The following is a 23,688-nucleotide window of genomic DNA, read 5'->3' on the forward strand; positions in this document are numbered from 1 at the left end:
CATAAAAATGTTTCTATCTGTCATATAGTGTCTAAGTTTTTCATTTGAAGCCTTCAGCTCATCCCTTTCCATCATTAATGTATACAAAATATCTAACAACAACCAGCCAACATCTCTATACCTCCTATTTCCACAAAACTACATAAAGGTGTCAAAAACCTTATCCCCCAGAACTCAGCTTTGTACAAGCAAACTATCAACAGAATCTAATGGTGATATTTTGACCCTTTTCTACCAGTTCACACCATGGATCGGCACTGTCATTCTGATCATGGGAAACAGAGTCCTTGGTATCTTTGAGTCCAGTCAGAGTAGAAAACCATTCATAAAAACCCATTTTAAGATTCTGTTTCTTAAGAAGCACTCCTGGTACCAAGACGTATTAGTTAGTGTTCTCTAGAGAAACAAAATCAACAGGAGATATCCATACTTGACACATGAACATGACCATGCAATCTCTAATTTTTTTTTCTGTCTTTATGTGTTTACCTACTCAGCACACTTCATATGACTGCAATCCCTCCTCTGTGGTCTTTGTCTCTTGCTTCTTTCATTTAGCACGATATTTTCAAGTTTCATCCAATATCTGTACTTCATTACTTTTTATGGCTGATAATGTTCCATTGTATGAATTTGCTGCATTTTAAACATCATTTCTTCAGGTGATTGACATTTGGGTTGTTTGCATATTTTTGGTGCTATGAATAATGTTACCATAAATTCTTGCAAATGTTTTATGCAAAAGGATGAATTTACTTAATCATAATATTCAAATATTTACAAAATACAATTCAGTATAAAGTCATTATATTTACATCCCTGATACATCACAAAAATCAAGTAAATTCACACCTTAAAATTATTTCATTTAACAAATATTTGATGATTATTTACTCTGTGTCCCTGGGACCTGTGGATTCAGCATCCAATAAAAAGACAGGATTCCTGCCTTCTCAGCTTGCAGTGAACTGCAGTTAGGAGAGTAAATGAGTGAAGGAAGAGACACCTTTTCTATTTCTGCTATTGGCTTGCTTTTTCTTTTTATAGCTTTTCTTTCTATCATTTCCTTAAAGTGAGGGCTTATCTAATTTATTTTCGGTCTCTTTTACTCTCTAATCTACACATTCAGTTCTATGAACTTCCCTCTAAGCACCTCCTTTCATTGAATCTAACAAAGGAGGATAGTTGCATATTTATCTTCAAAATGCTTAATTTCTCTTGCAACTTCTTGTTTGACCCATGTGCTTTTTAGTTTGTGGCTTAATTTCTAGAGATTTTGAGATTTTCCAACAATCATTCTAGTTTTCTTTTTGTTTAACTCCATTGCCATCTGAGGGCATACTGTGTTATGATTTCCATTCTTTAAAATGTGTTAAGGTATGTTATATGATACAGAATGTGGTTTAGCATGGTGAAATTGAGAGGAACGTTTCTTCCATTCTTGTTGGAGGAAGTATTCTATAAATATCAATTAAAACCAATAGATTAATGGTGTTGTCCAGTTCAGCTCTCTCCTTATGATTTTATTCCTGCTGCATATGTTTAAGGGAGAGGTACATTGAAGTTTCCAATACTAACTGAGGATTTGACTTTTGCTCCTTGCAGTGTTTTTTGTTTTCCCTCAGATATATTTTTACTTAAGGTATATTTTTGCTTTCTTGTTAGGAGCATACATATTAAGTACTGTTACATCTTCTTAGAGAATTGATCCCTTTGTCATTATGTAATATCCCTTTCTCCCTAATGGTTTTCCTTTATCTGAATTCTGCATTGTTGAATTCATATAGCTGCTCCTGCTTTCTTTTGATTAGTGTTTACAGGTTAAAGCTTTTTACATTCCTTTTTTTTACTCTATTTGTTTCTATATTTAAAGTGTGTTCTAGTGGACAACTTACAGTTCTTTCTATGCACACCAACAGTCTCTGCCTTTCAATAGCTTATGATCCTCTTACATTATAAGTGATTGTCAATATAGTTGGGTTAATATTGATCATATTTTCAAAAGTTTTCCATTCTTTCCCTTTTGTCTTTATTCCTTTTATCTTTCATTTCTTTTTTGGACTTCCACTAACTGCCTTCTCTCACCAGACAAGAATCCACTTTGTCTCCTGCTCAGCATATCAGCTATACCTATTTTCAAATTATTTTTGTGTTTTTCCTAATGTTTGCAGTATGCATTTACAAGTCATCAAAATAAAATTTAAAATAGCACTATATCATGCTACAGGTAATGCTGGTAATTTATAAGAGCATGTTTCTATTCTTTCCTCCTGCCCTTTGCCTATGTTCATTTCATTTACACATATGCCATTGTCATCCAATATTATTGCCCTTATTATTTTGAACAAACTGTTTTCAGTTAGATCAATTATGTATTAAAAACAAAAATAATTTATTTTAATTTTTATTTGTTCCATCACTGTTCTTTCTTATTTCTTCTTTAAGCACATCAGAGCTGACCTATATCATTTTTCTTGTCTCTGAACATCTGTCAACAATTTATCACAAAGCAGGTCCACTGGCCACAAATTCTCTCCATTTTTTTTTCTTTGCAGGGTTCAGTAAGTGCAGGGCAGATTCTATTTTGATTTAAAATTGCAATATTTTGTGCTTCATTGATTTAATTCAATCAATTTTGATATTAGGAAGTATTATACAAAAATGAATCTTGATTCTTTCTTCTTTATGCACATCATTCTTTCTTCTTTATGCGTAAAATAAATTCTCTTTATTTCTCCTTAATTTTGAAGGGTAATTTTTCAGGTCTGATGAGCCTATCACAGACATTCTTCTTTCCTGCTAGTGCTGTTGATTTCTAGTACTCCCTGTACTAGAAAATTTACTTTTTCAGATTATCAAAGAAATCTTGTTCAGTGTCAAAGATGCAGAAAAATGCAAGGAAAAACAATGTAGTATGTATTATAGCACCTTCAAGAGTCAACTCAAATGCTGCAATAATGGGAAGTCATGTGGTGAAAGAATCAAATGTGACCCCCACCTTACAGCATATGAAAAAAATGAGTAATTACAGGCCTGGGACTATGGTGGGGCAAGGAACTCATTCAACTGGGGTGAAAATTTTCAAAAGGGAGATAAAAACTCAGAAATCAAGATCCATTTTTGTGTAATACTTCTTAATATCAAAATTGATTGAATTAAATCAATGATGACCAAAATATTGTAATTTTAAACCAAAAAAGGATCTTCCCCTGCACTTGTTGGACCCTGCCTCACTCACCTTATTATAATCCCAACCCAAGTCACAGTGAAACTTTTTAAAAAATTTTATGATAATAACAATTATACAGCTCAGAATTTCTCATATAACTTTTCAATAGGATGTTCAGAGCGTTAATTACCCACATTGTATAAGCTAGGGTTTTCTAGAGAAAGAGAATCAGCAGGAAATATCTGTAAATATAAAATTCATAAAAGTGTCTCACACAACCTTGGAGATGTAAGAGTCCATGATCTGTAGGGCAGGCCATGAGCTGGCAGCTACAATGAAGTTTCTTAATGAAATCTCAGGAAAGGCTGGTTGGCTGAAGCATAAAGAATGATTGTCTCTTCTGAATCTTCTTAAAAAAATCCGTTGATTAGATTAAATATCTCTTATTTGAGAAACAATCCATTTAGCTAATTGTGTCAGCTGTGGATGCAGCCAACATGGTCATGATTTAAGTACATGAAATGTCTTCACAGCAACAGACAGTCTAGCACTTGTCCTACCAGGCAACTGGGCACAACCACTTGGCCAAGTTGACACATGAATCTGACCATGATGGTCTAGCCCTTGCCAATTTGGCAGCTATACACATCACCTTATCTCTAAATAGAAAACAATAACAGACACATTTTTTCCTCATCTAACAATACTCAACTGTCTTGTGTGCAATTGGGAACACATTAAATCTCTCCAGAAAAGGTGAAAGTCTTGGGTAATATTCACTCTTAAACTTGATATCCTACAACTTAAATACTATAACATGAACAAAACAGCTTATGTCATAGGACAAAGGGGATAAAATAAAGAGGAGCACTAAGAATTTGAATAATGTATAAATACATAGATGCTAAATACAAAGCAAGGAAGAAATATTAATATCATTACAGGTGGGTTTCTATAACTGATCACATTATCATAGTTCATATTTATCCCTATCTTCTTCCACTACCCATGCCATGTTCCCTTTACCCTCAACCAGCACCTCACTTGGCATGGTTCTTTGTCTGGTGGGGTAACCCAAGCCTCCATTCCTGAGGTTTAAGTGCCATTAGTAGTCCTGCCTGGATTGGGTTGTTGTAATGTCCATTCATTTTAATCACAGGACATGGTAGTAATTAGAGACACCTTAGGAAATCTCCTATATTCCAGAAAAACTCTTCTTTACCTCCATTGTATAGTTTCAGTCCTATTTCTTTTGATAGTTAGGGTCAATCACTCCAGCCAGTAAATTAATACCCCTCTTGGCTTGTTGATCCAGGGGCATGGGTAGCCCAAAGTGACCAAGTGGCAGTCTTAGATTCCAGGTCAATGAAATCATTGTTGTTTCTCTTGGTGGAAGTGCTGCCCCTTCTGGAACTAAAATCTGTAAACCAGGAGAGCTCAAGGGCACAGGTACAGGAAGCAAAATTTTTCCAAGCAGATCACTAGGGGTAATAGTGAGTGGTGCCACTCCCATTTCCACCCCTCGATTTCTGGACCCATAGATCCTGGCTACGGGAGAAAGCATCATACAGTGAATGCTGATTCAGAGCATACACAGCCTCCTGGAGAACATCACCCCAGGCCTTCAAGGTATTGCCACCTAGTTGGCACTGTACTTGAGTTTTCAAAAGACCATTCCACTGTTCTAACAACCCAGCTAGCCCTGGATGATGTGGAACATAATAAGACCAGAGAATTCCATGAAAATGTGCCATTCCAGCACTTTGCTTGCTGGGAAGTGGGTTCCTTGTTTAGAAGCAATGCTCTGTGGAATACCATAATGATGAACAAGCAACTCTGTAAGTCAAGAAATGGTATTTTTGGCAGAAGGATTGCATGCAGAAAAGACAATCTCATACCCAGAGTATGTATTTATTCTAGTTAGAACAAATCACTGCCTCTTGCATGATGGGAGTGGTCCTATATAATCAACCTCTCATGATGCAGCTGGCTGATCACATCAGGAAATTGTGTATATTTGGGGCTGAGCATGGGTGCTTCTGCTGGCATATTGGGCATTCAGCACTAATTCTAGCCATATTAGCCATGGTGAACGGAAGTCCATGTTGTTGAACCCATACATAACCTCCATTCCTACCACCATGCTCACTGTGTTCATGAGCCCATTGGGCAATGACAGAAGTTGCTGGGGAAAGATGCTGACTAATATCCACAGAACGGGTCATCTTATCCACTTGACTATTAAGAGCTTCCCAGGCTGAAATCACCCTCTAGTGCACATTCTCATAAGATACAAATATTTTCATATCTTCAGAAACTCAGCAAAGTAAACAGGCATACCTTTTCCCCAGAACACTTTGGCAACAATCTTCAAATCATGCTCTTCCAAGTCGCTGACCATCCAGCCAAACCATGAGCAACAGCCTGTGAGACTGAGAGAGACCTTTGAGAATGCAGGGATTGAGGTCCCTGTGATATATTCTTCTTTTCTTATTTTCTTTCTTGTAGAACAAAAGTCCACAAAAAAATGCAACATTCCCATTTTGAGTATTTGTTCTGCGTATACTATGAATACTTCACAATTTCATCACATGGTTGCAGATCCATCCTCATGATCATTTCTTGGAAAATTTGCCTCTATCTGGAAGGAGAAATAAACAATAAACAGGAAAAAAAGGAAACACACCATGCCCCTTACCCCTCTGTTTCTTTGATCACCAGCGCTTCCAACTGAATTGATTTTAACGTTTGTTCACCCTATTATTGATTTTTGTTTTATATGTTGTACCTGTCTGTTGACAAGGGAGATAAAAGGAGCATTAGATACAAGGATCAGCCTCCGGCTGCCAGAAACCAGGATAGGTGGAGTGCTGGGGCCCCAGACCCTCCCTGGGGTTCCGTAAGCACATTTGACACCAGCTGCCAGTCAGTCGTGGGGCTGGGCCGAGGGCAGGGCCTTCTGCTCATCTCCAATTCCCTCGACCAATCACCCCGACTGACTGCAGCAGACCCTTGTGATGTTGGTGCTGTGGACCCGTGAGTATTTCCTTTTTGTGCTTGGTTTATTTTCTATTTATAAATACCAAAACACACGAAACAAATGCAAATATTCCTATTTCAATCATTCAGGTCTAAGTGTATCATGAGAATTCACGATAACATCTCATAGTTGCATATTCATCATCATGAACATTTCTTGGAAAGTTTCTGTTTGTTCAGAAGAAGAAACAAAAACAAAACAGGAACAACAATTATGCATACCATACTCCTTACCCCTCCCTTCCATTGATCACTAGCCTTTTCCACTGAAAATGCATTTTAACCTTTGTTCGCCCTGTCATTCTCTTTTTTTCCATATGTTCCACCTACTTGTTTGCAAGGTCTCACTCAGGAAATACCGGTAATGAGTTGTCCATCACCATCAGCCGAATCAAGAAACCTGAAAACAGTTGCAAAGGGCAGGCAGTCTCCCATCCAAGCCTGACCGCTCCTGATGCTGCTTAGCATCGCTGCTCAACCACGGGCATGCGCACTGGAACAATTTCGGAACTTGGAGCGCCGAGGTCCACCAGCAGCAGTCCCAAGAGCCGAGGCTGGGGAGGGTTGCGCTGCCTCGCTGGCACTGTGGTGAGGTTCCCTCCCCAACCTGCTGTCTGGCTCCGGATCGTTGGGACCTGCTGACCGCCCACCCTGTGCCAGCGTCGCCCTCGGTCCGGCTCTCGCCTGCTCAGCGCCATGTCAGGCGTGCTGTGGGCGGTGCACCTTGCCACCCTGCATGCAGCCCAAGTCTCTGGGGTCCCTTCCAGCAACCTGGCCACTCCTGCAAGCCGACCACCGAAGCTCTCGCCACCCCACACAACCCACGGACACCCCGCTGCCGGGGTGAAGCCTCTCTTCAACACCGCTCCCACATGGAAAGCGCCCCCTGCCTCTTGGCCCCCTGGGCTGGATACAGCACCGTTTGGGGCCAGGCTCCAGCCTGGGACCTTGGAAGCGGCTCGGCAGGAAACCGATACATGAAGCGAGGTCATGACCCCCCCCGGCAGGAACCCAGGCAGCCCTTCACAGACAGCGCTGACTTTGGCCCTGCGCCTCCTATCCTCTCAGGAGTCGGGAGACCTCGCGGCTCGGCTGCCGTCAGCGCAGGCAGGAAAACCTGGCCGGCGCAACAGCTGATGGGTAGCCGGTTGGGCTCTGGGTGTTGGGGGTCGGACAGGACGTCAGGCCGCATCATTCCCGGACAGCGGAGATCGATGCCTGCGTGCTGGGCACACCAGTCGGTCTCCGCCTGCAAGAAGCCTGGGAGCACTGAAGCGATGGGGCACCAGACCCTCCCTGAGGTTCCCTGACCCTGACTTGCCGCCACCACCGCGTCGGCCTGGGTCTGGGCGGTGGGTGAGTGCTCCTGCTCAGCTCCATCTCCCCTGCCCCTCCCGCCGACTGACTGCAACAGACCTTTGTGACGCAGGGGCTGAGGTCCCTGTGGTGTTTTCGTCCTTTTTTCTTCTTTTATTTTCTTTCTTCGGACACAAAAAGACCACAAACAAATGCAAGCATTCCTATTTTGATCATTCGGTTCTGCGTATAGAATGAGGACTTCACAATTTCATCACATAGTTGTATATTCATCACTATGATCATTTCATGGAACGTTTGCCTCTATCCGGAAGGAGAAATAAAAAATAAACAGAAAAAAATGTACACATGCCATTCGCCTTACCCCTCCGTTTCTTTGATCACTAGCATTTGCAACTGAATTGATTTTGACGTTTGCTCATCCTATTATTGATTTTTATTCCATATGTTGTCCCTGTCTGTGGACATTGATGATAAAATGTGCATCAGATACAAGCGTTGGCCTCTGGCTACCAGAAGCCCTGGCCGGTGGAGTGGTGGGACCCCAGACCCTCCCTGGGGTTCCCTGACCCGCAGTTACCGCCAGCGCTGACCTCCTGCTCATCTCCACCTCCCTCAGTCCCTCCCCCCGACTGCCTGCCTTTGTGACGTTGGGGCTGTGGCCCCTGTGAGTATTTCCTTTTTTTGCTTGTTTTATTTTCTCTTTTTAAATACCAAAACACACCAAACAAATGCAAACATTCCTAATTCGATCATTCCGGTCTACGTTTGTCACAAGGAATTCACGATACCATCACGTAGGTGCGTATTCATCATCATGATCATTTCTTGGAACGTTTCGTCTGTTCAGAAGAAGAAGTAAAAAGAAATCAGGAAAAAAATTATGCATACCATATCCTTATCCTTCCCATTCATTGATCACTAGAATTTTCCACCGAAATTCATTTTAACGTTTGTTCCCCTTGTCATTCTCTTTTATTCCATATGTTCCACCTGCCTGTTTGGAAGGTAGAAAAGAGGAACATCGGACAGTAGGCTTGCACAATCACACAATCCTTTTGTGAAATCTATATCATTAAGCAATAATCTTCAGGGAACGTGGCCACTGGAACACAGATGTCCTATTTCAGGCACTTCCCTCTAGCCTCTCCATTGCGTCCTGCCAATCAAGGTCTTTTGTGGCTCACAAGGACCTCCCATCTCTAGACCAACTGAGCAGGTGAACTCACTGTTCCCCTCCTGCCACTTAGGGCCTGCCCCCAGGGGATGCAAACCTTCCTGTAAACATGGGACCGAACTCTCTGCACAAGCCATTACCCAACATTTAGGGAATGAGAAAGCCTGCTGGACCCAAAGGGGACATCAGGCAGCCCTTCACAAATAGCCCTGACTTTGGCCATGGGCCTCCTAGCCTCTCAGGAGTCGGGGAGACCTAGAGGCTCGGCTGCCCTCAGCGATGGCAGGAAAGCCAGGCCGGCGCACCAGCTGTTGGGTAACCTGTTTCGACCTGGGTGCTGGTGTTTGGGCGGGACATTCAGTGGCATCGTTCCCGGACATCGGAGATCGATGCCATCGTGCGGGGCATGCCGATTAGACTTTGCCTGCCAGAGACCTGGGAGCGTTCGAGCGATGGAGCAGCAGACCCTCCCTGAAGTTTCCTGACCCTGATTTTCCACCACCGCCTAGTTGGCCGCCGTTTGGGAAGAAGGCGTGGCCTCCTGCTCAGCTCCACCTCCCGCGGCCTCTCGCCCCTGACTGACTGTGACAGACCTTTGTGATGCAGGGGCTGAGGTCCCTGTGATTTTTTTTCTTGTCTTATTTTCTTTCTTCAAATACCAAAGGGCCACCAACAAATGGAAACATTCCTATTTTGACATTCGCTCCCGTGTATAGGGTCAATAATTCACAATTTGCATTCCAGCAGCCATCAAACTAGAATAGTGGTTAGTTGATATCTTTAACTGTTTTTGTAGAATGGTTTCTCCCTTCAAAGCAATCACATATTTTAGTTTTCTGTTGTTTGGTGTGAATATGTTTTAATTATATCTTGTTGATAGATTTACCCTTTTATAGCTATATTCTTCTTAGTTTCATATTAATATCTGACACAATTTTTTTCTGACATTGCTATAGCCAAGCCCAGTTGTCTTTTGGTTATTGTTTGCATGTAGTATTTTTAATTGTCCCGTATTTTTCCACTTTCAACCTGCTTTGTGCCTTTGTTTGTATCTCATAGACAGTGTTCTATCATCTTTTACCCATTATGCCAATCCCTCCATTAGATTATTATCCATTTTCATTTTAAGTAATTACTTATTAGTAAGAGCTTATGCTGTGCAATTTGATGGTTGGTTTTAAAAAAATATTTTTGTTTACTTAATTCCTTCATCACAGCCTTTATTTATATTTGAGTTGTGTAGAATATATATTTTAATTCCCTTTTCATTATATGTATATATTTAACTTTCTTTTTGAAATATTTTTAAACTTAGAGAGAATTTATAAAAACAATACAAATTTCAGAGAACCCAACATATGCACCTCTCCCAATATGCACATGAACCAATTTTTACATTTTCCTATATTTGGTATATCATTTTATCTATTCAACTATCTTTAATTTTCTAATCATTTTAGAGCAGCTTATGTTTATAATGCTCCTCAAATACAGTATTTTCATGTACATTTTCTCAAAACTAGTAATCCCTCTTGTGTATAGTCATGAAGTTCAATAAATTTAATATTCATATAAACTTATTGTCTGTGTTCCAGTATTTTCATGTGTCCCACTTATATCCTTTTTTTGAGCTTTAAAGAGCAGATTTATTTGGAGAAAACAAAAACCCCACAGCTGAAAGGATGAGAATTTTACATCTCAATATATCTCCCCTGTTACAAATCTACATGTTAGAAATCACTTTCATGGAATATGTTTTTGTACAAATTTTATATTTCTTCAAGAAAATCAATCCCTGTCTCTGTTTTAATGGGGTGGAGAAGAGAGTATAGGAATGGGAAAGAACAGTTTTGGATACAGCTATCTGGAAGAAGGGTAGACATGAAGAGGGCAAACACTATTCCTGAAGAATCACCAAACTGCCTTCCACAGAGTTGCACCATTATACACTCCAGCACTTGTCATTTTCTGTTCTGTTTTTTGTTTTTGTTTTTTTACATAATGACCATTCTAGAGGGTGTGACTTATTATTTCACTGGGGTTTTCATTTGCACTTTCCTAATAGCCAGTGCTGTTGAGTATCTTTTCATATGCCTTGTGGCTATTTCTCCTGAAAAGTGTCTGCTTTTGTCTTTTGCTCATTTTTTAATTGGGTTGTTTGTCTTTTTGTTGTTGAGCTGTAGAATCTCTTTATATATTCTGAATACTAAACTCTTAGCTGATGTGTGGTTTCCAAATATTGTCTCCTAATGTGTAAGTTGTCTTTTTACCTTCCTAAAAAATTCTTTGATGTGCAAAATTGTCTAATTTTGAGGAGATACCAGTTATCTATTTCTTTTTTCATTAGTTGTGCTTTGGGTGTAAGGTCTAGGAAGCTACCTCCTATCACAAGATTTATAAGATATTTTGCTACATTTTAATTTAATATTGATATAAAACTTAGTTTTATAAGTTGGTATAAAACTTACAGTCTATGTACCTCTTTTGTTCATATGTCCTACTAACATGCTTTTGAGTCTTTTCCATGGTTAGATCTCATTGAAGATCATGTATTGCCTTAATTGTTTTCAGCTCTTTAGATGTTTTTCTTTCTTTAATTGCCAAAACATATATATGTAATAAAAGCTCTCCTATATCAACCACTCCCAAGTATGTGTTTCAGTGGGAATACTCATAATTCAGTGGGAATATTCATAATATGTGCATACCCTCACAACAATCCATTACCAGAAATTTCCCATCACCCCAAACAGAAACCATAAACCAGCTAATTTCCATAAGTTGAGTTATGTCTCAATTATTTTTTCACTTCTGAATTATTTCATTCACTTGATGTCTTCAGGGTTCATCAATGTTTAATGGCTTGTACCAAAACTTTATTCATTCTTTAAGGCTGAGTAATATTCCATTATATATACACAATGCCATATTTTGTTTACCCATTCACCTATTGATTGGCATTTTGGATGTATCCATCTTTTGACTATTGTCTTCACAATGCTGCTATAAATCTTGGTGTACAAACATCTCTCCAAGCCCTTGCTGGTAATTATTTTGAATATATAAGTGGAAGTGAGATGGTAGTTCTATGATTAACTTTTTGAGGAACTACTAAACAATTTCCTATAGCAGCTGTGTCATTTTACATTCTCAACAACAGTGTATGAAGGTTCCTATTTCTCAGCATCCTTCCCAGGAATTATTTCTTGTTTTTCAAATAATAGCCATGCTTGTGATGTAAAGCCATGTCTCATTGTGGTTCTGATTTAATTCCCTTAACAAATTTGATGATTGTCTTTTCCTTTGTTATAAAGAAGATTGTTAGAATTTTGATTGAGATTGGCAGTGAGTCTGTAAATTGCTTTGGATAGAAATACTATATCAACAATATTTGATCTTAGCTATGAACAGAGATATTCTATTTTAAGTCTCATTTATTTTCTTTCACCAATGTTTTTTATGTGTGTCATGTACAAGTCCTTTACATCATGATTAAATTTGTTCATAGATAGCTGATTCTTTCTTTTGTTACAGTAAATGGAGTATGTTCTTGTTTTCATCACTGGATTATTCTTTACTAAAATATAGAGCCACAACTGGTTTTTACATGTTGATATTGTACCCTGTCATTTACTGAATTGTTTAGCTCTTACAGCTTTGTTATGAAATTTGGGATTGTGTCATCTGCAAATAATGAAAGGTTTACTTTTACTTTTCCAATTTGAATGCCTTTTATTTCCATTGCATGCAAAATTATTCTACCTGAAACTTCCAGTACAGTGGTGAGTAACAGTGATGATAAAATCATCCTTGCCTTGTTCCTAATCATACAGAGAATATTTTCAGTCTTGCAACACTGAATATAATGTGAGTTCTGGTTTCTCTTATATGCCTTTTATCATATTGAGGAAATTTACTTTTGTTCCTTGTTTTCTTAGTGGTTTATAAGGAAGGGGTGATAGGATTTGTGAAATGCCTTTTAAGCATCAATTGAGTTTGTCATATTTTTCCTTATTTCTGTTGATGTGATAGTAAATTAATTGATTTCCTTACATTGAAATATTCTTGCATGCCTGAGACAAATGTCACTTGATCTGGTTACATAATTGTTTTGATGTGCTAATATTTTACTTAAGATTTTTGCATCCATATCTATAAGGGATATTGGTCTGTAATTTTATTTCTTATGGTATATTTATTTGGCTTTGCAGTTAAGATGATATTAACCTCAGAATGTGTTAGAGGGTGTTTTCTCTTCAGTTTTTTGGATGCCTTTGATGCATCCCATAACTTCTGGTATGTTGAATTTTCTTTTTCATTCACCTCAAGATAAATCCTATTTGTGCATGTGATTCCTTCTTTGAACTATTCATTATTTAAGAATATGTGGTTTATTTTCACATATTTTGAATTTTCCATTGTCTTTCTCTTATTGATTTCTAGCACCATTCCACTGTGGCTGTAGAAGATAAATTGTATGATTTCAATATTTTTAATTCATTGAAACTTCATATATCTATCTTAGGTAATGATTGTGCAATAGGGTACATCATTCTGCAGTTACAGCTAAATTGTTCTCTTTTCTGTTTGTACTACTTGGCTTATCATAGTGTTCTACTGCCTTATTGATCTTCCTCATAGATGTTTTATCCATTATTGAGAGAGTTGTAGTGTAGTTTCCCACTGTATTGTACATTTTCCTTCAAATCTGCTTATTTTTGCTTCACATATATTTTTAATTGATTTATTAATTAGAAAACAATAACAACAAACAAAAACATTAACATATGATCATTCTGTTCTACATATATAATCACTAATTCTCAATATCATCACAGAGGTGCATATTCATTTCTTAGAACATTTGCATCAATTCAGGAAAAGAAATAAAAAGACAATAGAAAAAGAAATAAAATGAAAACAGAAAAAAAGAATATACATACCATACCTCTTACCCCTTCCTTTCATTGATCACTAGCATTAAAAACTAAATTTATTTTAACATTTGTTCCCCTTATTATTTATTTTTATTCCATATGTTCTACTCATCTGTTGACAAGGTAGATAAAAGGAGCATCAGACACAAGGTTTTCACAATCACACAGTCACATTGTGAAAATTATATCATTATTCAATCATCCTCAAGAAACATGGCTACTGGGACACAGCTCTACATTTTCAGGCAGTTCCCTCCAGCCTCTCCATTACATCTTGAATAACAAGGTGATATTTACTTAATGCATAAGAATAACCTCCAGGATAACCTTGCAACTCTGTTTGGAATCTCTCAGTCATTACCACTTTGTCTCATTTCACTCTTCCCCCTTTTGGTCAAGAAGGTTTTCTCAATCCCTTGATGCTAAGTCTCATCTCATTCTAGGGTTTTTCTCAATCCCTTGATGATGAGTCTCAGCTCATTCTAGGATTCTGGTCCCACATTGCCAGGAAGGTCCACACCCCTGGGAGTCATGTCCCACATAGAGAGGGGAAGGGTGGTGAGATTGCTTGTGTTGGCTGGAGAGAGAAGCCACATCTGAGCAATAAAAGAGGCTCTCTTGAGAGTGACTCTTAGGCCTAAATTTTAAGTACACTTGACCTAACCTTTGTGGGGTTAAGTTTCATATGAACAAACCCCAAGACTGGGGGCTCAGTCTATAGCTTTGGTTGTCCACACTGCTTGTGAAAATATCAAGGATCCAACTTGGGGAAGTTGAATTTCTTCCAATTCTCATCATTCCCTGAAGGGCGCTTTGCAAATACTTTTCCACTCACTGATTAAATCACTCTGGGATTCATCGGGACATCGCTATGGACAAACCAACAAAATCTCATGTCCTACCTGAGATTCCAAGTACTTATGTGCTTCACATATTTTGTGATTTTGCTGTTTGGTTCATAAATTTATAATTGTTACCTTCTTCTTTAATTGATTATTTGCCTGTTTATATTATCTTTCTTTGTCCTTGTGAGAGTCTTTTACTTAAAGTTCATTTTATCTGATAGTATATTGCTGCTCCAAGTATCTTTAGGTTATTATTTCCATGGAATATTTTTCCCTTGTTTTCTCCTTCAACTTAAATTGCATCTTTGAATTTAAGGTGAAGGTTTTGTGAACAGTATGTATTTATTCTTTTTTATACACTCTGCCAATCTTTGCCTTTTGACTGGAGAGCTTAATCATTTGCATTTAGTATCAGCTGACCTTCTTTCCAGGCTCCTTTAAACTTTCCAGGGAAGTTTAAAATGGCTTCCCCTGTGTATTTTCATTCTGCATCAGCAAACATCTGGGTCTGTGTCAGCTCTGTGCTTTTGAGCTCCTTCTGATTTCTCTTTTAAAGCCCTCAGTTGACTGTATTAAACATTATTCATTGTGGAAGACAGTCTCCCCAAGTGATTGCAGAGGTAATCAGCCTCAAATGAAATCAGTGTGCTGATGTTTTAAGTCCACAGCAACAGATAGGTCAGTACTTCCTTGATCAGTACCAGTACCTGGTGAAATTGACACATGAATCTGTTACAGTGTCTACCTGTTGTCAACCTGGCAACTACACACATCATCTTAAACCATACATAATTTCTAAATTGAAAACTTTAGAAGACGTATATTTCACCTAACAATATTCAACTGTCCTGCATATAACATTAATTTTTTCTGTATAAAAATACATACATTTCATAATAAGATCACAAAAGACTTAAGCCATTTCAGTGAAAAATTAAATTCAATACCAACTAAAAAAGTAATACAAAAATCTAATCAAGTCAGTTTCAGCTATGATCAGTCTTAAGGAAAAATTCTTCTCTGGCTTTGAAACTATAAAACTCAGAACAAATTACTTTCTTCCAATATTTAAAGAAGGAACAGTCATATGATAAATGGTTTGATTACCATAGGGAAAAATTGGAACAAAAATAGGGGGTCACTGGATCTAAACAGTTCCAAAAACCTGAAGAGCAAACTCCATTAGATTTCAAAGCCTAAGAGTCATTTAGTCTCAAGGCTTTAGAAAGTGACATCCCCACCCTTTGCAAGAACTTATGCAGCATCCCTACTTTCTCCAAACACTTGGATGTGGAGAGACCACAGATTTTGTCTCCACCTCCCCCTAGAATCTGGGTGGTACCAATTCCCTGACATCTTCAGGGCACATGCTCAAACCCTTCAGAACAATGCAGTGGCAGCCAGGCTCTGTACAATCCCAGGAGAATGTGCTCCATCTTCTCTGATGCCTGAGATCACAAAACTATCCTGAACATTGAGAAGGAAAGCCCACTCAATCCTTCTGGGTCAAACTCATCCATTCCACACGCATGGGTGGATCTGCTCTCCTGGCCTCAGTTAAAATGCTTCAGACCTTAGCATCCATAATTCTGCCTTTGAATTTAATTATCTTTAAATCTGTACCTTTTCTGTCACATTTAGTCCAGACTGGCTGTGATTTCATTTAAAGGTCTCAAAAAATTTGTTGACTTGGCATATATTATACAGGAATCAAAGCCCTCAGACAATAGAATCTTCCATAAATCCTTTCTGGATAACTCCATCTATAATCCTGGCTTGTCCTGAAATGACATGTTCTGTTTGATTAAATCTTCCTGTGGGGCACTTTTCTCTATGGTATACCTCTCTAGAAGGCCAGAATTTTTCAGATCATAAACTTCTGGTTTCATTGTACCCAAGAGATGACCTCTCTGCTTATCCCTTTCCTGTTTCATTTTGCTGTAAGCTGCAAGAAGAAACCAGACTGCATTTCCCAAATTTTATTTGGAAATCTCTTAAACTAAGTTGCCCAGATAATTACATTCAAATTCTCCTTTCCAGTCAGCACCAGAAATTAATTTTGCCAAAGTTTCTGGCACTGTAAATCAAAGGTTGGCTTCCTTCCAATTTTCAGTGATGCATTCATCATTTCTACCTAAGGACTCATCAGAAGTTTCTTTGAAGTTCAGATTTCTACCAATAGTTTCTTCAAAGAAATCTAAGCTTCCTCCATCAAGGTTCTTACAATTATCCATATAAAAAGCCATTCCAGGTTGTGTTGCTATCCTGTAGCCTAGGCAAACCCTGATATCAGTGCAGAGGAGGGTTTGTGCATGCACAGAAAAGGGGCAGGGAACTCAGATTGTTGTGTTGCTGCCTGAGAACCAGAAACAGTCCTGTTGTGACTACAGCTTTCACAGGCATATGATGATATTGTCTCATTCAATTGAGCGGCTGCTGCCCCTACATAGCAATAACAACTGTGATGAAGGTTCCTGGTGGAGCTTCTGAGAAACAGCAGCAATGGTAATGATAATGGCAATGGGGAAAATGGGGACTGGAATATGTACCCTCATCATCCTATCCACAATGGAGACATGGAGAAGTTTCTTTTTATGCACAACATGAATCTGGACACAGTAGTTGAAGGGTCAGTTTTTTATTGTGACAGCCCATCTCCACGAGAAGATAGACAGAATATTTTTGATGTGGAAATGCACACAAGCAAGACCAGACCTCTCAGTCAAGATAAGTTGGAGAAGAAAATAAAGAGTTGAGGGCTTGAAGAAAAGTGTAGACTGGGTATCTGGCTGGGTCAGAAAACCTGAAAACATTCCACCTAAGGAGTTCCACTTCAGGTACCCTAAATGTTCTGCTTCCTTAAGTGTGAGAAAAAGTGGAGCCATGAAGAATGGAGGTCATTTCCCTGCGGAATTTCTTAAGGTGCTCATTCCATCTCTTTTTACTTTTCATGTTTTGGCTTTGGGTCTAGGCGTCTATATTGGAAAATGACTGAGGACACCTTTCATCAGCACCTACTGGGGAAAAGCCCCTGGAAATGCATGTGACCTGTGAGGTGATGTTATTATTGAATTAGCTTATTTTAACTTGTGACCACTGTAAGCATGACCCAATCTACTGCCCAATTTTTGGATAGCTGGGGTCCAGTAACTCTTGAAATCCAGTATCTTATTCAAACTCTGTTGAGGCATTTTACTAGCCTCATTCACTTTTTGGCCTGTAGGACACTTTAGAATTTCCTAACAGAATTTAATGTTGTTTAGAAATTTGCAAGGGCTTCTTTCCCACAAATGTCACCAGAAGATTATAATTTTGGCAACAATGATTTTGCTTCCATTTAGTAACCACCAGACCTAGACCTGCATCACTCATGGTATAAAATTTTACTCTTGCAAGAGAACTACCATCCCTCCCTTACAATGAAATGAGGTTAGCAAATGATTCAAAACCTTAATTTTTGTTTTCTATTAATACAAAACTAAGCTTCCCTGAGCTTGAATTAAATAGCTATTTTAAAAGAACACAAGAAACAAACAAAAGAACAAAAGCAGAAGGAAAAAATATCCTGGACAATAAAGTATTATTTTAAACCAGCTTTGGAGCCACATTCTGTCTGAACCTCCTAGTAGAACCTTTCAATTTATACCATAGAAATAATAGATATGAAATAGAATAAGAACTAAAATCATCAGTAGATTTTAATACTAGAATGCTATAATGCTATCTTTTCTATGACATAAAATCTTTATTTCTCAGGCCTGCAACTATATGAACTTGCTTTTGGGAAGTTTATTTTTTTTTTTCTGCTGTATGTGAATTTGTCATGATATTCCTTAAATTTATTTTATTTCTTATTTTTTCCTCTAAGAACAGGCATTGGAATGAGTTCAAATTTGTGGTGTAAGTAATAGGCTTTTTGTTTTAGGAAGCCTTGTTTATACTTTGGAGCTTTTTAAACATCAGATGATTGTTTTAGAGTTATTTTAAGGAATTGCCAACTTTGAAAAATATATTTGGGTTGTGGGGACAGTTGACAAAGTTCTCAAAAGATGCCATTTGTTTTCTTTTGATCTCTCACTAATGTTTACTGTACAGTCTTACTGAGGAAATTCCTGTGATTCTGTAGACACTGTTGGTTTTTTCATTTAGCCATCTTTTCAGTTGTGTTATGTTGTTGAAGGTCCACAGCACTCAACAAGTTCTTCCTTCATTCACACACTTTTTTCTTCAAAAATGGAAGCATTAGGACCAAATTGTTAGAAAGTATCAGGATTACCAGTTATTTCAGATAGATTTTGTTGGATTTCAGAATATATAGCATGATTCTGAAGAATACTTCTATATGTTTTATATATAAATAATTACTGTTTATGATATAGACATTATACTGAATAGAGAACCATTGCTACTAGCAGTTTATTCATTAAGTAAAGTACTTCAAGTTGACTTGAATAAAAACACTATGACAACCAAGTTTGCCAATTTGTAGAAACTGTTTTCTTTCACACATCCAATTTTATAAAATTGATGTTGTGGTAGAAAATAACATAGAGATTAAATAAAAATTAATTTTTGATTCTCTCTTCAATTCCATAGCTAGATATCTTTAAGAAAGATGACATATCAAAAATCATTTTCTGAATTATTTGTCTTTTATTTTTTTTCTTTATAACATTTGGTGTCTAAATAATTTTAGACATGTTGTTATTATACTTTGCTTCTATATTAATCTTAAACCTGGTAACACTTGATTTGCCTTCTGCAACCTATTATTTCAAGTATTTGTATTTGAATTTCTTTTGAAAGAAATTAAATCTGATGCTCTCTGATTTTGAAAGCTTGAATAAAATTTAAAAGCTGGTAAAGTTAAGAGAACCACATAACTACCTCTTATTTTGTATTACAATTGGCATCATAGGAGGGAAAAACAAAATTATACTTATAGGAATCACAGCTTTTTACAGGCATCACATTGCTCTCTTTCCAAATTCAGTAATGAATATATAAGCAGTGTGATGAGAGCATGAGCTTATTTACTATTTTTTACAATATTGAAAATAAATTTAGTTCTGCCCTTTATTCTAAAATATCTGTGAAATTATGGAATATTACCTAAAACATGAATACATGATCACAGTAGAACTTATATGGGTGAAATGCGGTGTTTATTGATAGCTCTAACATATGGGTTGAATGTTTATATTTTCAACCAGATTTACATTGAAAAGAAACAGATTGTATGATTGAAAAGGAGAATTCAACAATTAACAGTTGATTTTCTTTAAGATTCATGTTTTAAAAGTTTTATACCTTTTACAGTTTGGGGACAAGTAGCAGGGTTTGTATTTATGTTTGAAGAAAACTGGTTTCAAATATTTGTAAAAACTATTAAGATCAAGAACAAACATGCACAGGCTTGCACATTGAAAATGCAACAAGTTACTTTGATTGCAGAAAAATAATTTACTATTCTAAAAAAAATATTGACTAAGCCAGATGATTTTTTAAATGGACCAGTTCTTGAAATTATTGCAATTAACTGAGCCAAAGTGATTATGCATTCTTTATCTTTTAGTTGGCACTTTGTATCATTATATACAGTTTACAATACATGTATAACTTGTAGCTATAAACATTTTATGCCATTGAAGCACTCAACAAAAACAAAGCCATTCCAACATATTTGATATTTGCAAACTCATCAGCAACACACTTCTTGAAACCAAAATCTGTGTTTTTGTCTGTTAAAGCTGCCAGAATGCAACATGCTAAGAATGGACTGCCTTTTATAAGGGGGATTCATTAAGTTAGAAATGAACATTTCCAAGGGGTTTCTCTACCACAATGGAAGACATATGATAATTTCTGCTCACCATCTCTCCTGATTTCAAATGGCTTCCCCTGGGGTATTTCCTTTCTTCAAATCCAAATAACCAATAATATGTCAGATCTGAGCTACTGAGCTCCTTCTGGCTTCTCTTTTAAAAATTTCAGCAGAATTGTTTAAAACTCACTCACTGTGATAAGACTTTGATTAGAGATATGAATGAAGCTGAGCTGGATAGAGTTAAGGTAAATCAAAATGTAGGGTAAAAGATGATGTGGTCTGTATTTTAAAACTTAAACTTTTCTGTCACACCAAAGGAAGTGATGCTCATTTAGTGCAGAAATTATATATTGGGTAGTGCATTATCTAATTTAACTTGTATAGTTCATTTATTCAAACACCATAATTGCTTGGGATCCTGAATAGGATATAAGATCTTGTAGGTTTTCACAGGTTAGAGTGATGGCCTGATATCTCCCAGAGTAATTTTGACAAAGAATGAGAAAATACTTGCAAAGTCCACTTGGGAAACTGGAGAGAAAGGAGGAAATTCTTCACTTCCCCATCTTGGGAATTCCTGATATTCCTGCAAGCAGCAGAGACAAACAATTTATTAGTTTGGACCCTTGATCTTGAAGTTTTTCCCTAGGGAACATTCCTGAAAAGAAGCTAAGCCTGCTGATCTTTGTGTCTAAGTGCCACCCCCAGCCAACCTCTTTCCTTGCTCAAATGTTGCCCCTCTCTCTCCAAGCCAACTGAGAAGGTGAACTCACTGAACCTCCATACCTGGGAAACAACTCCCAGGGGTATATATATTGCTGCCAGTGTGGGACATGACTCCTGGAGATGAGCCAGGAACTGGCATTAGGGGATTGAGAAAATTTTCTTGATCAAAATGGGGAAGAGAGAAATGAGACAAAATAATATTTCAGGGGCTGAGAGATTTCAGAGTTGAGAGGTTATTCTGGAGATCATTTTTATACATTATATAGATATTGCTTATTAGTTTGTGGTGTACTGGAGTGGCTAGGGGGAAGTACCTGAATTTGTTGTACTGCATTCCTTCAGCTTTGACTCTTGAAAATGATTGTATAACTATATAACTTTGGCAATGTGACCATGTGATTGTGAAAACCTAGTGGCTGGTGCTCCATTTATCCAGGATATGGACAGATGATCAAAAAAATAGGGAAAAATAAATAAATATTAGGGTGGGGGATAAGGGGTAAAAATATTGGGTGCATTGCAATACTCATGATCAATGATTGAGGGGTAAGGGATATGGGATGTAGGGTTTTTTTTTCATTAGAGAGATTGGTCTGTAATTTTCTTCTGTTGAAGCAAATTTTCTTATTTTTTTTTTATTATTTTTTTATTTTTTTATTTTTTTATTAACGGAAAGAAAAAAAAAGAAATTAACACAACATTTAGAAATCATACTATTCTACATATGCACTCAGTAATTCTTAACATCATCACATAGATGCATGATCATTGTTTCTTAGTACATTTGCATCGGTTTAGAGGAACTAGCAACACCACAGAAAAAGATATAAAATGTTAATATAAAGAAAAGAAATAAAAGTAGTAGTAATAGTAAAAAACAACAACAACAAACAAACCAACAAGCAAACAAAAACAAAAAAAACCCTATAGCACAGATGCAGCTTCATTCAGTATTTTAACATGATTACTTTACAATTAGGTATTATTGTGCTGTCCATTTTTGAGTTTTTGTATCTACTCCTGTTGCACAGTCTGTATCCCTTCAGCTTCAATTACCCATTGTCTTACCCTGTTTCTAACTCCTGCTGAACTCTGTTACCAATGACATATTTCAAGTTTATTCTCGAATGTCCGTTCACAACAGTGGGACCATACAGTATTTGTCCTTTAGTTTTTGGCTGGATTCACTCAGCATAATATTCTCTAGGTCCATCCATGTTATTACATGGTTCATAAGTTTATCTTGTCTTAAAGCTGCATAATATTCCATCGTATGTATATACCACAGTTTGTTTAGCCACTCTTCTGTTGATGGAGATTTTGGCTGTTTCCATCTCTTTGCAATTGTAAATAACGCTGCTATAAACATTGGTGTGCAAATGTCCGTTTGTGTCTTTGCCCTTAAGTCCTTTGAGTAGATACCTAGCAATGGTATTGCTGGGTCGTATGGCAATTCTATATTCAGCTTTTTGAGGAACCGCCAAACTGCCTTCCACAGTGGTTGCACCCTTTGACATTCCCACCAACAGTGAATAAGTGTGCCTCTTTCTCCGCATCCTCTCCAGCACTTGTCATTTTCTGTTTTGTTGATAATGGCCATTCTGGTGGGTGTGAGATGATATCTCATTGTGGTTTTGATTTGCATTTCTCTAATGGCCAGGGACATTGAGCATCTCTTCATGTGCCTCTTGGCCATCCGTATTTCCTCTTCTGAGAGGTGTCTGTTTAAGTCTTTTTCCCATTTTGTAATTGGGTTGGCTGTCTTTTTGTTGTTGAGTTGAATAATCTCTTTATAAATTCTGGATACTAGACCTTTATCTGATATGTCATTTCCAAATATTGTCTCCCATTGTGTAGGCTGTCTTTCTACTTTCTTGATGAAGTTCTCTGATGCACAAAAGTGTTTAATTTTGAGGAGCTCCCATTTATTTATTTCCTTCTTCAGTGTTCTTGCTTTAGGTTTAAGGTCCATAAAACCACCTCCAGTTGTAAGATCCATAAGATATCTCCCAACATTTTCCTCTAACTGTTTTATGGTCTTAGACCTAATGTTTAGATCTTTGATCCATTTTGAGTTAACTTTTGTATAGGGTGTGAGAGATGGGTCTTCTTTCATTCTTTTGCATATGGATATCCAGTTCTCTAGGCACCATTTATTGAAGAGACTGTTCTGTCCCAGGTGAGTTGGCTTGACTGCCTTATCAAAGATCAAATGTCCATAGATGGAGGGTCTATATCTGAGCACTCTATTCGATTCCATTGGTCGATATATCTATCTTTATGCCAATACCATGCTGTTTTGACCACTGTGGCTTCATAATATGCCTTAAAGTCAGGCAGCGCGAGACCTCCAGCTTCGTTTTTTTTTCCTCAAGATGTTTTTAGCAATTCGGGGTACCCTGCCCTTCCAGATAAATTTGCTTATTGGTTTTTCTATTTCTGAAAAATAAGTTGTTGGGATTTTGATTGGTATTGCATTGAATCTGTAAATCAATTTAGGTAGGATTGACATCTTAACTATATTTAGTCTTCCAATCCATGAACACGGTATGCCCTTCCATCTATTTAGGTCGTCTGTGATTTCTTTTAACAGTTTTTTGTAGTTTTCTTTATATAGGTTTTTTGTCTCTTTGGTTAAATTTATTCCTAGG

The 23,688-nt window shown here is 37.4% G+C and overlaps 1 protein-coding gene and 1 pseudogene across 2 annotated transcripts; one reads left to right on the top strand and one right to left on the bottom strand.

Annotated features, from left to right (window-relative positions):
* Positions 1-4,038: 4,038 nt before the first annotated feature.
* On the bottom strand, positions 4,039-9,221 carry LOC143679138 (uncharacterized). 2 transcript variants are annotated; one of them, XM_077155803.1, is made up of 4 exons: positions 9,138-9,221; positions 8,317-8,367; positions 6,539-7,828; positions 4,039-5,810 (listed from the first exon to the last, which is right to left on the bottom strand). In XM_077155803.1, exon 3 carries the CDS (start codon positions 7,198-7,200, stop codon positions 6,670-6,672), a length of 531 nt encoding a protein of 176 aa, XP_077011918.1. In that variant the 5' UTR covers positions 7,201-7,828; positions 8,317-8,367; positions 9,138-9,221; the 3' UTR covers positions 4,039-5,810; positions 6,539-6,669. The 2 variants fall into 2 exon arrangements, with proteins under 2 accessions (XP_077011918.1, XP_077011917.1); XM_077155802.1 differs by lacking the exon at positions 8,317-8,367 and having other exon boundaries at positions 8,417-9,209.
* A 7,669-nt stretch (positions 9,222-16,890) lies between these two features.
* LOC143680354 (BCL2/adenovirus E1B 19 kDa protein-interacting protein 3-like pseudogene) lies at positions 16,891-17,475 on the top strand (annotated as a pseudogene).
* The last annotated feature ends 6,213 nt before the right edge of the window (positions 17,476-23,688 follow it).

Source organism: Tamandua tetradactyla, chromosome 4 (genome assembly GCF_023851605.1).
Source record: "Tamandua tetradactyla isolate mTamTet1 chromosome 4, mTamTet1.pri, whole genome shotgun sequence".
NCBI lineage: Eukaryota > Metazoa > Chordata > Mammalia > Pilosa > Myrmecophagidae > Tamandua > Tamandua tetradactyla.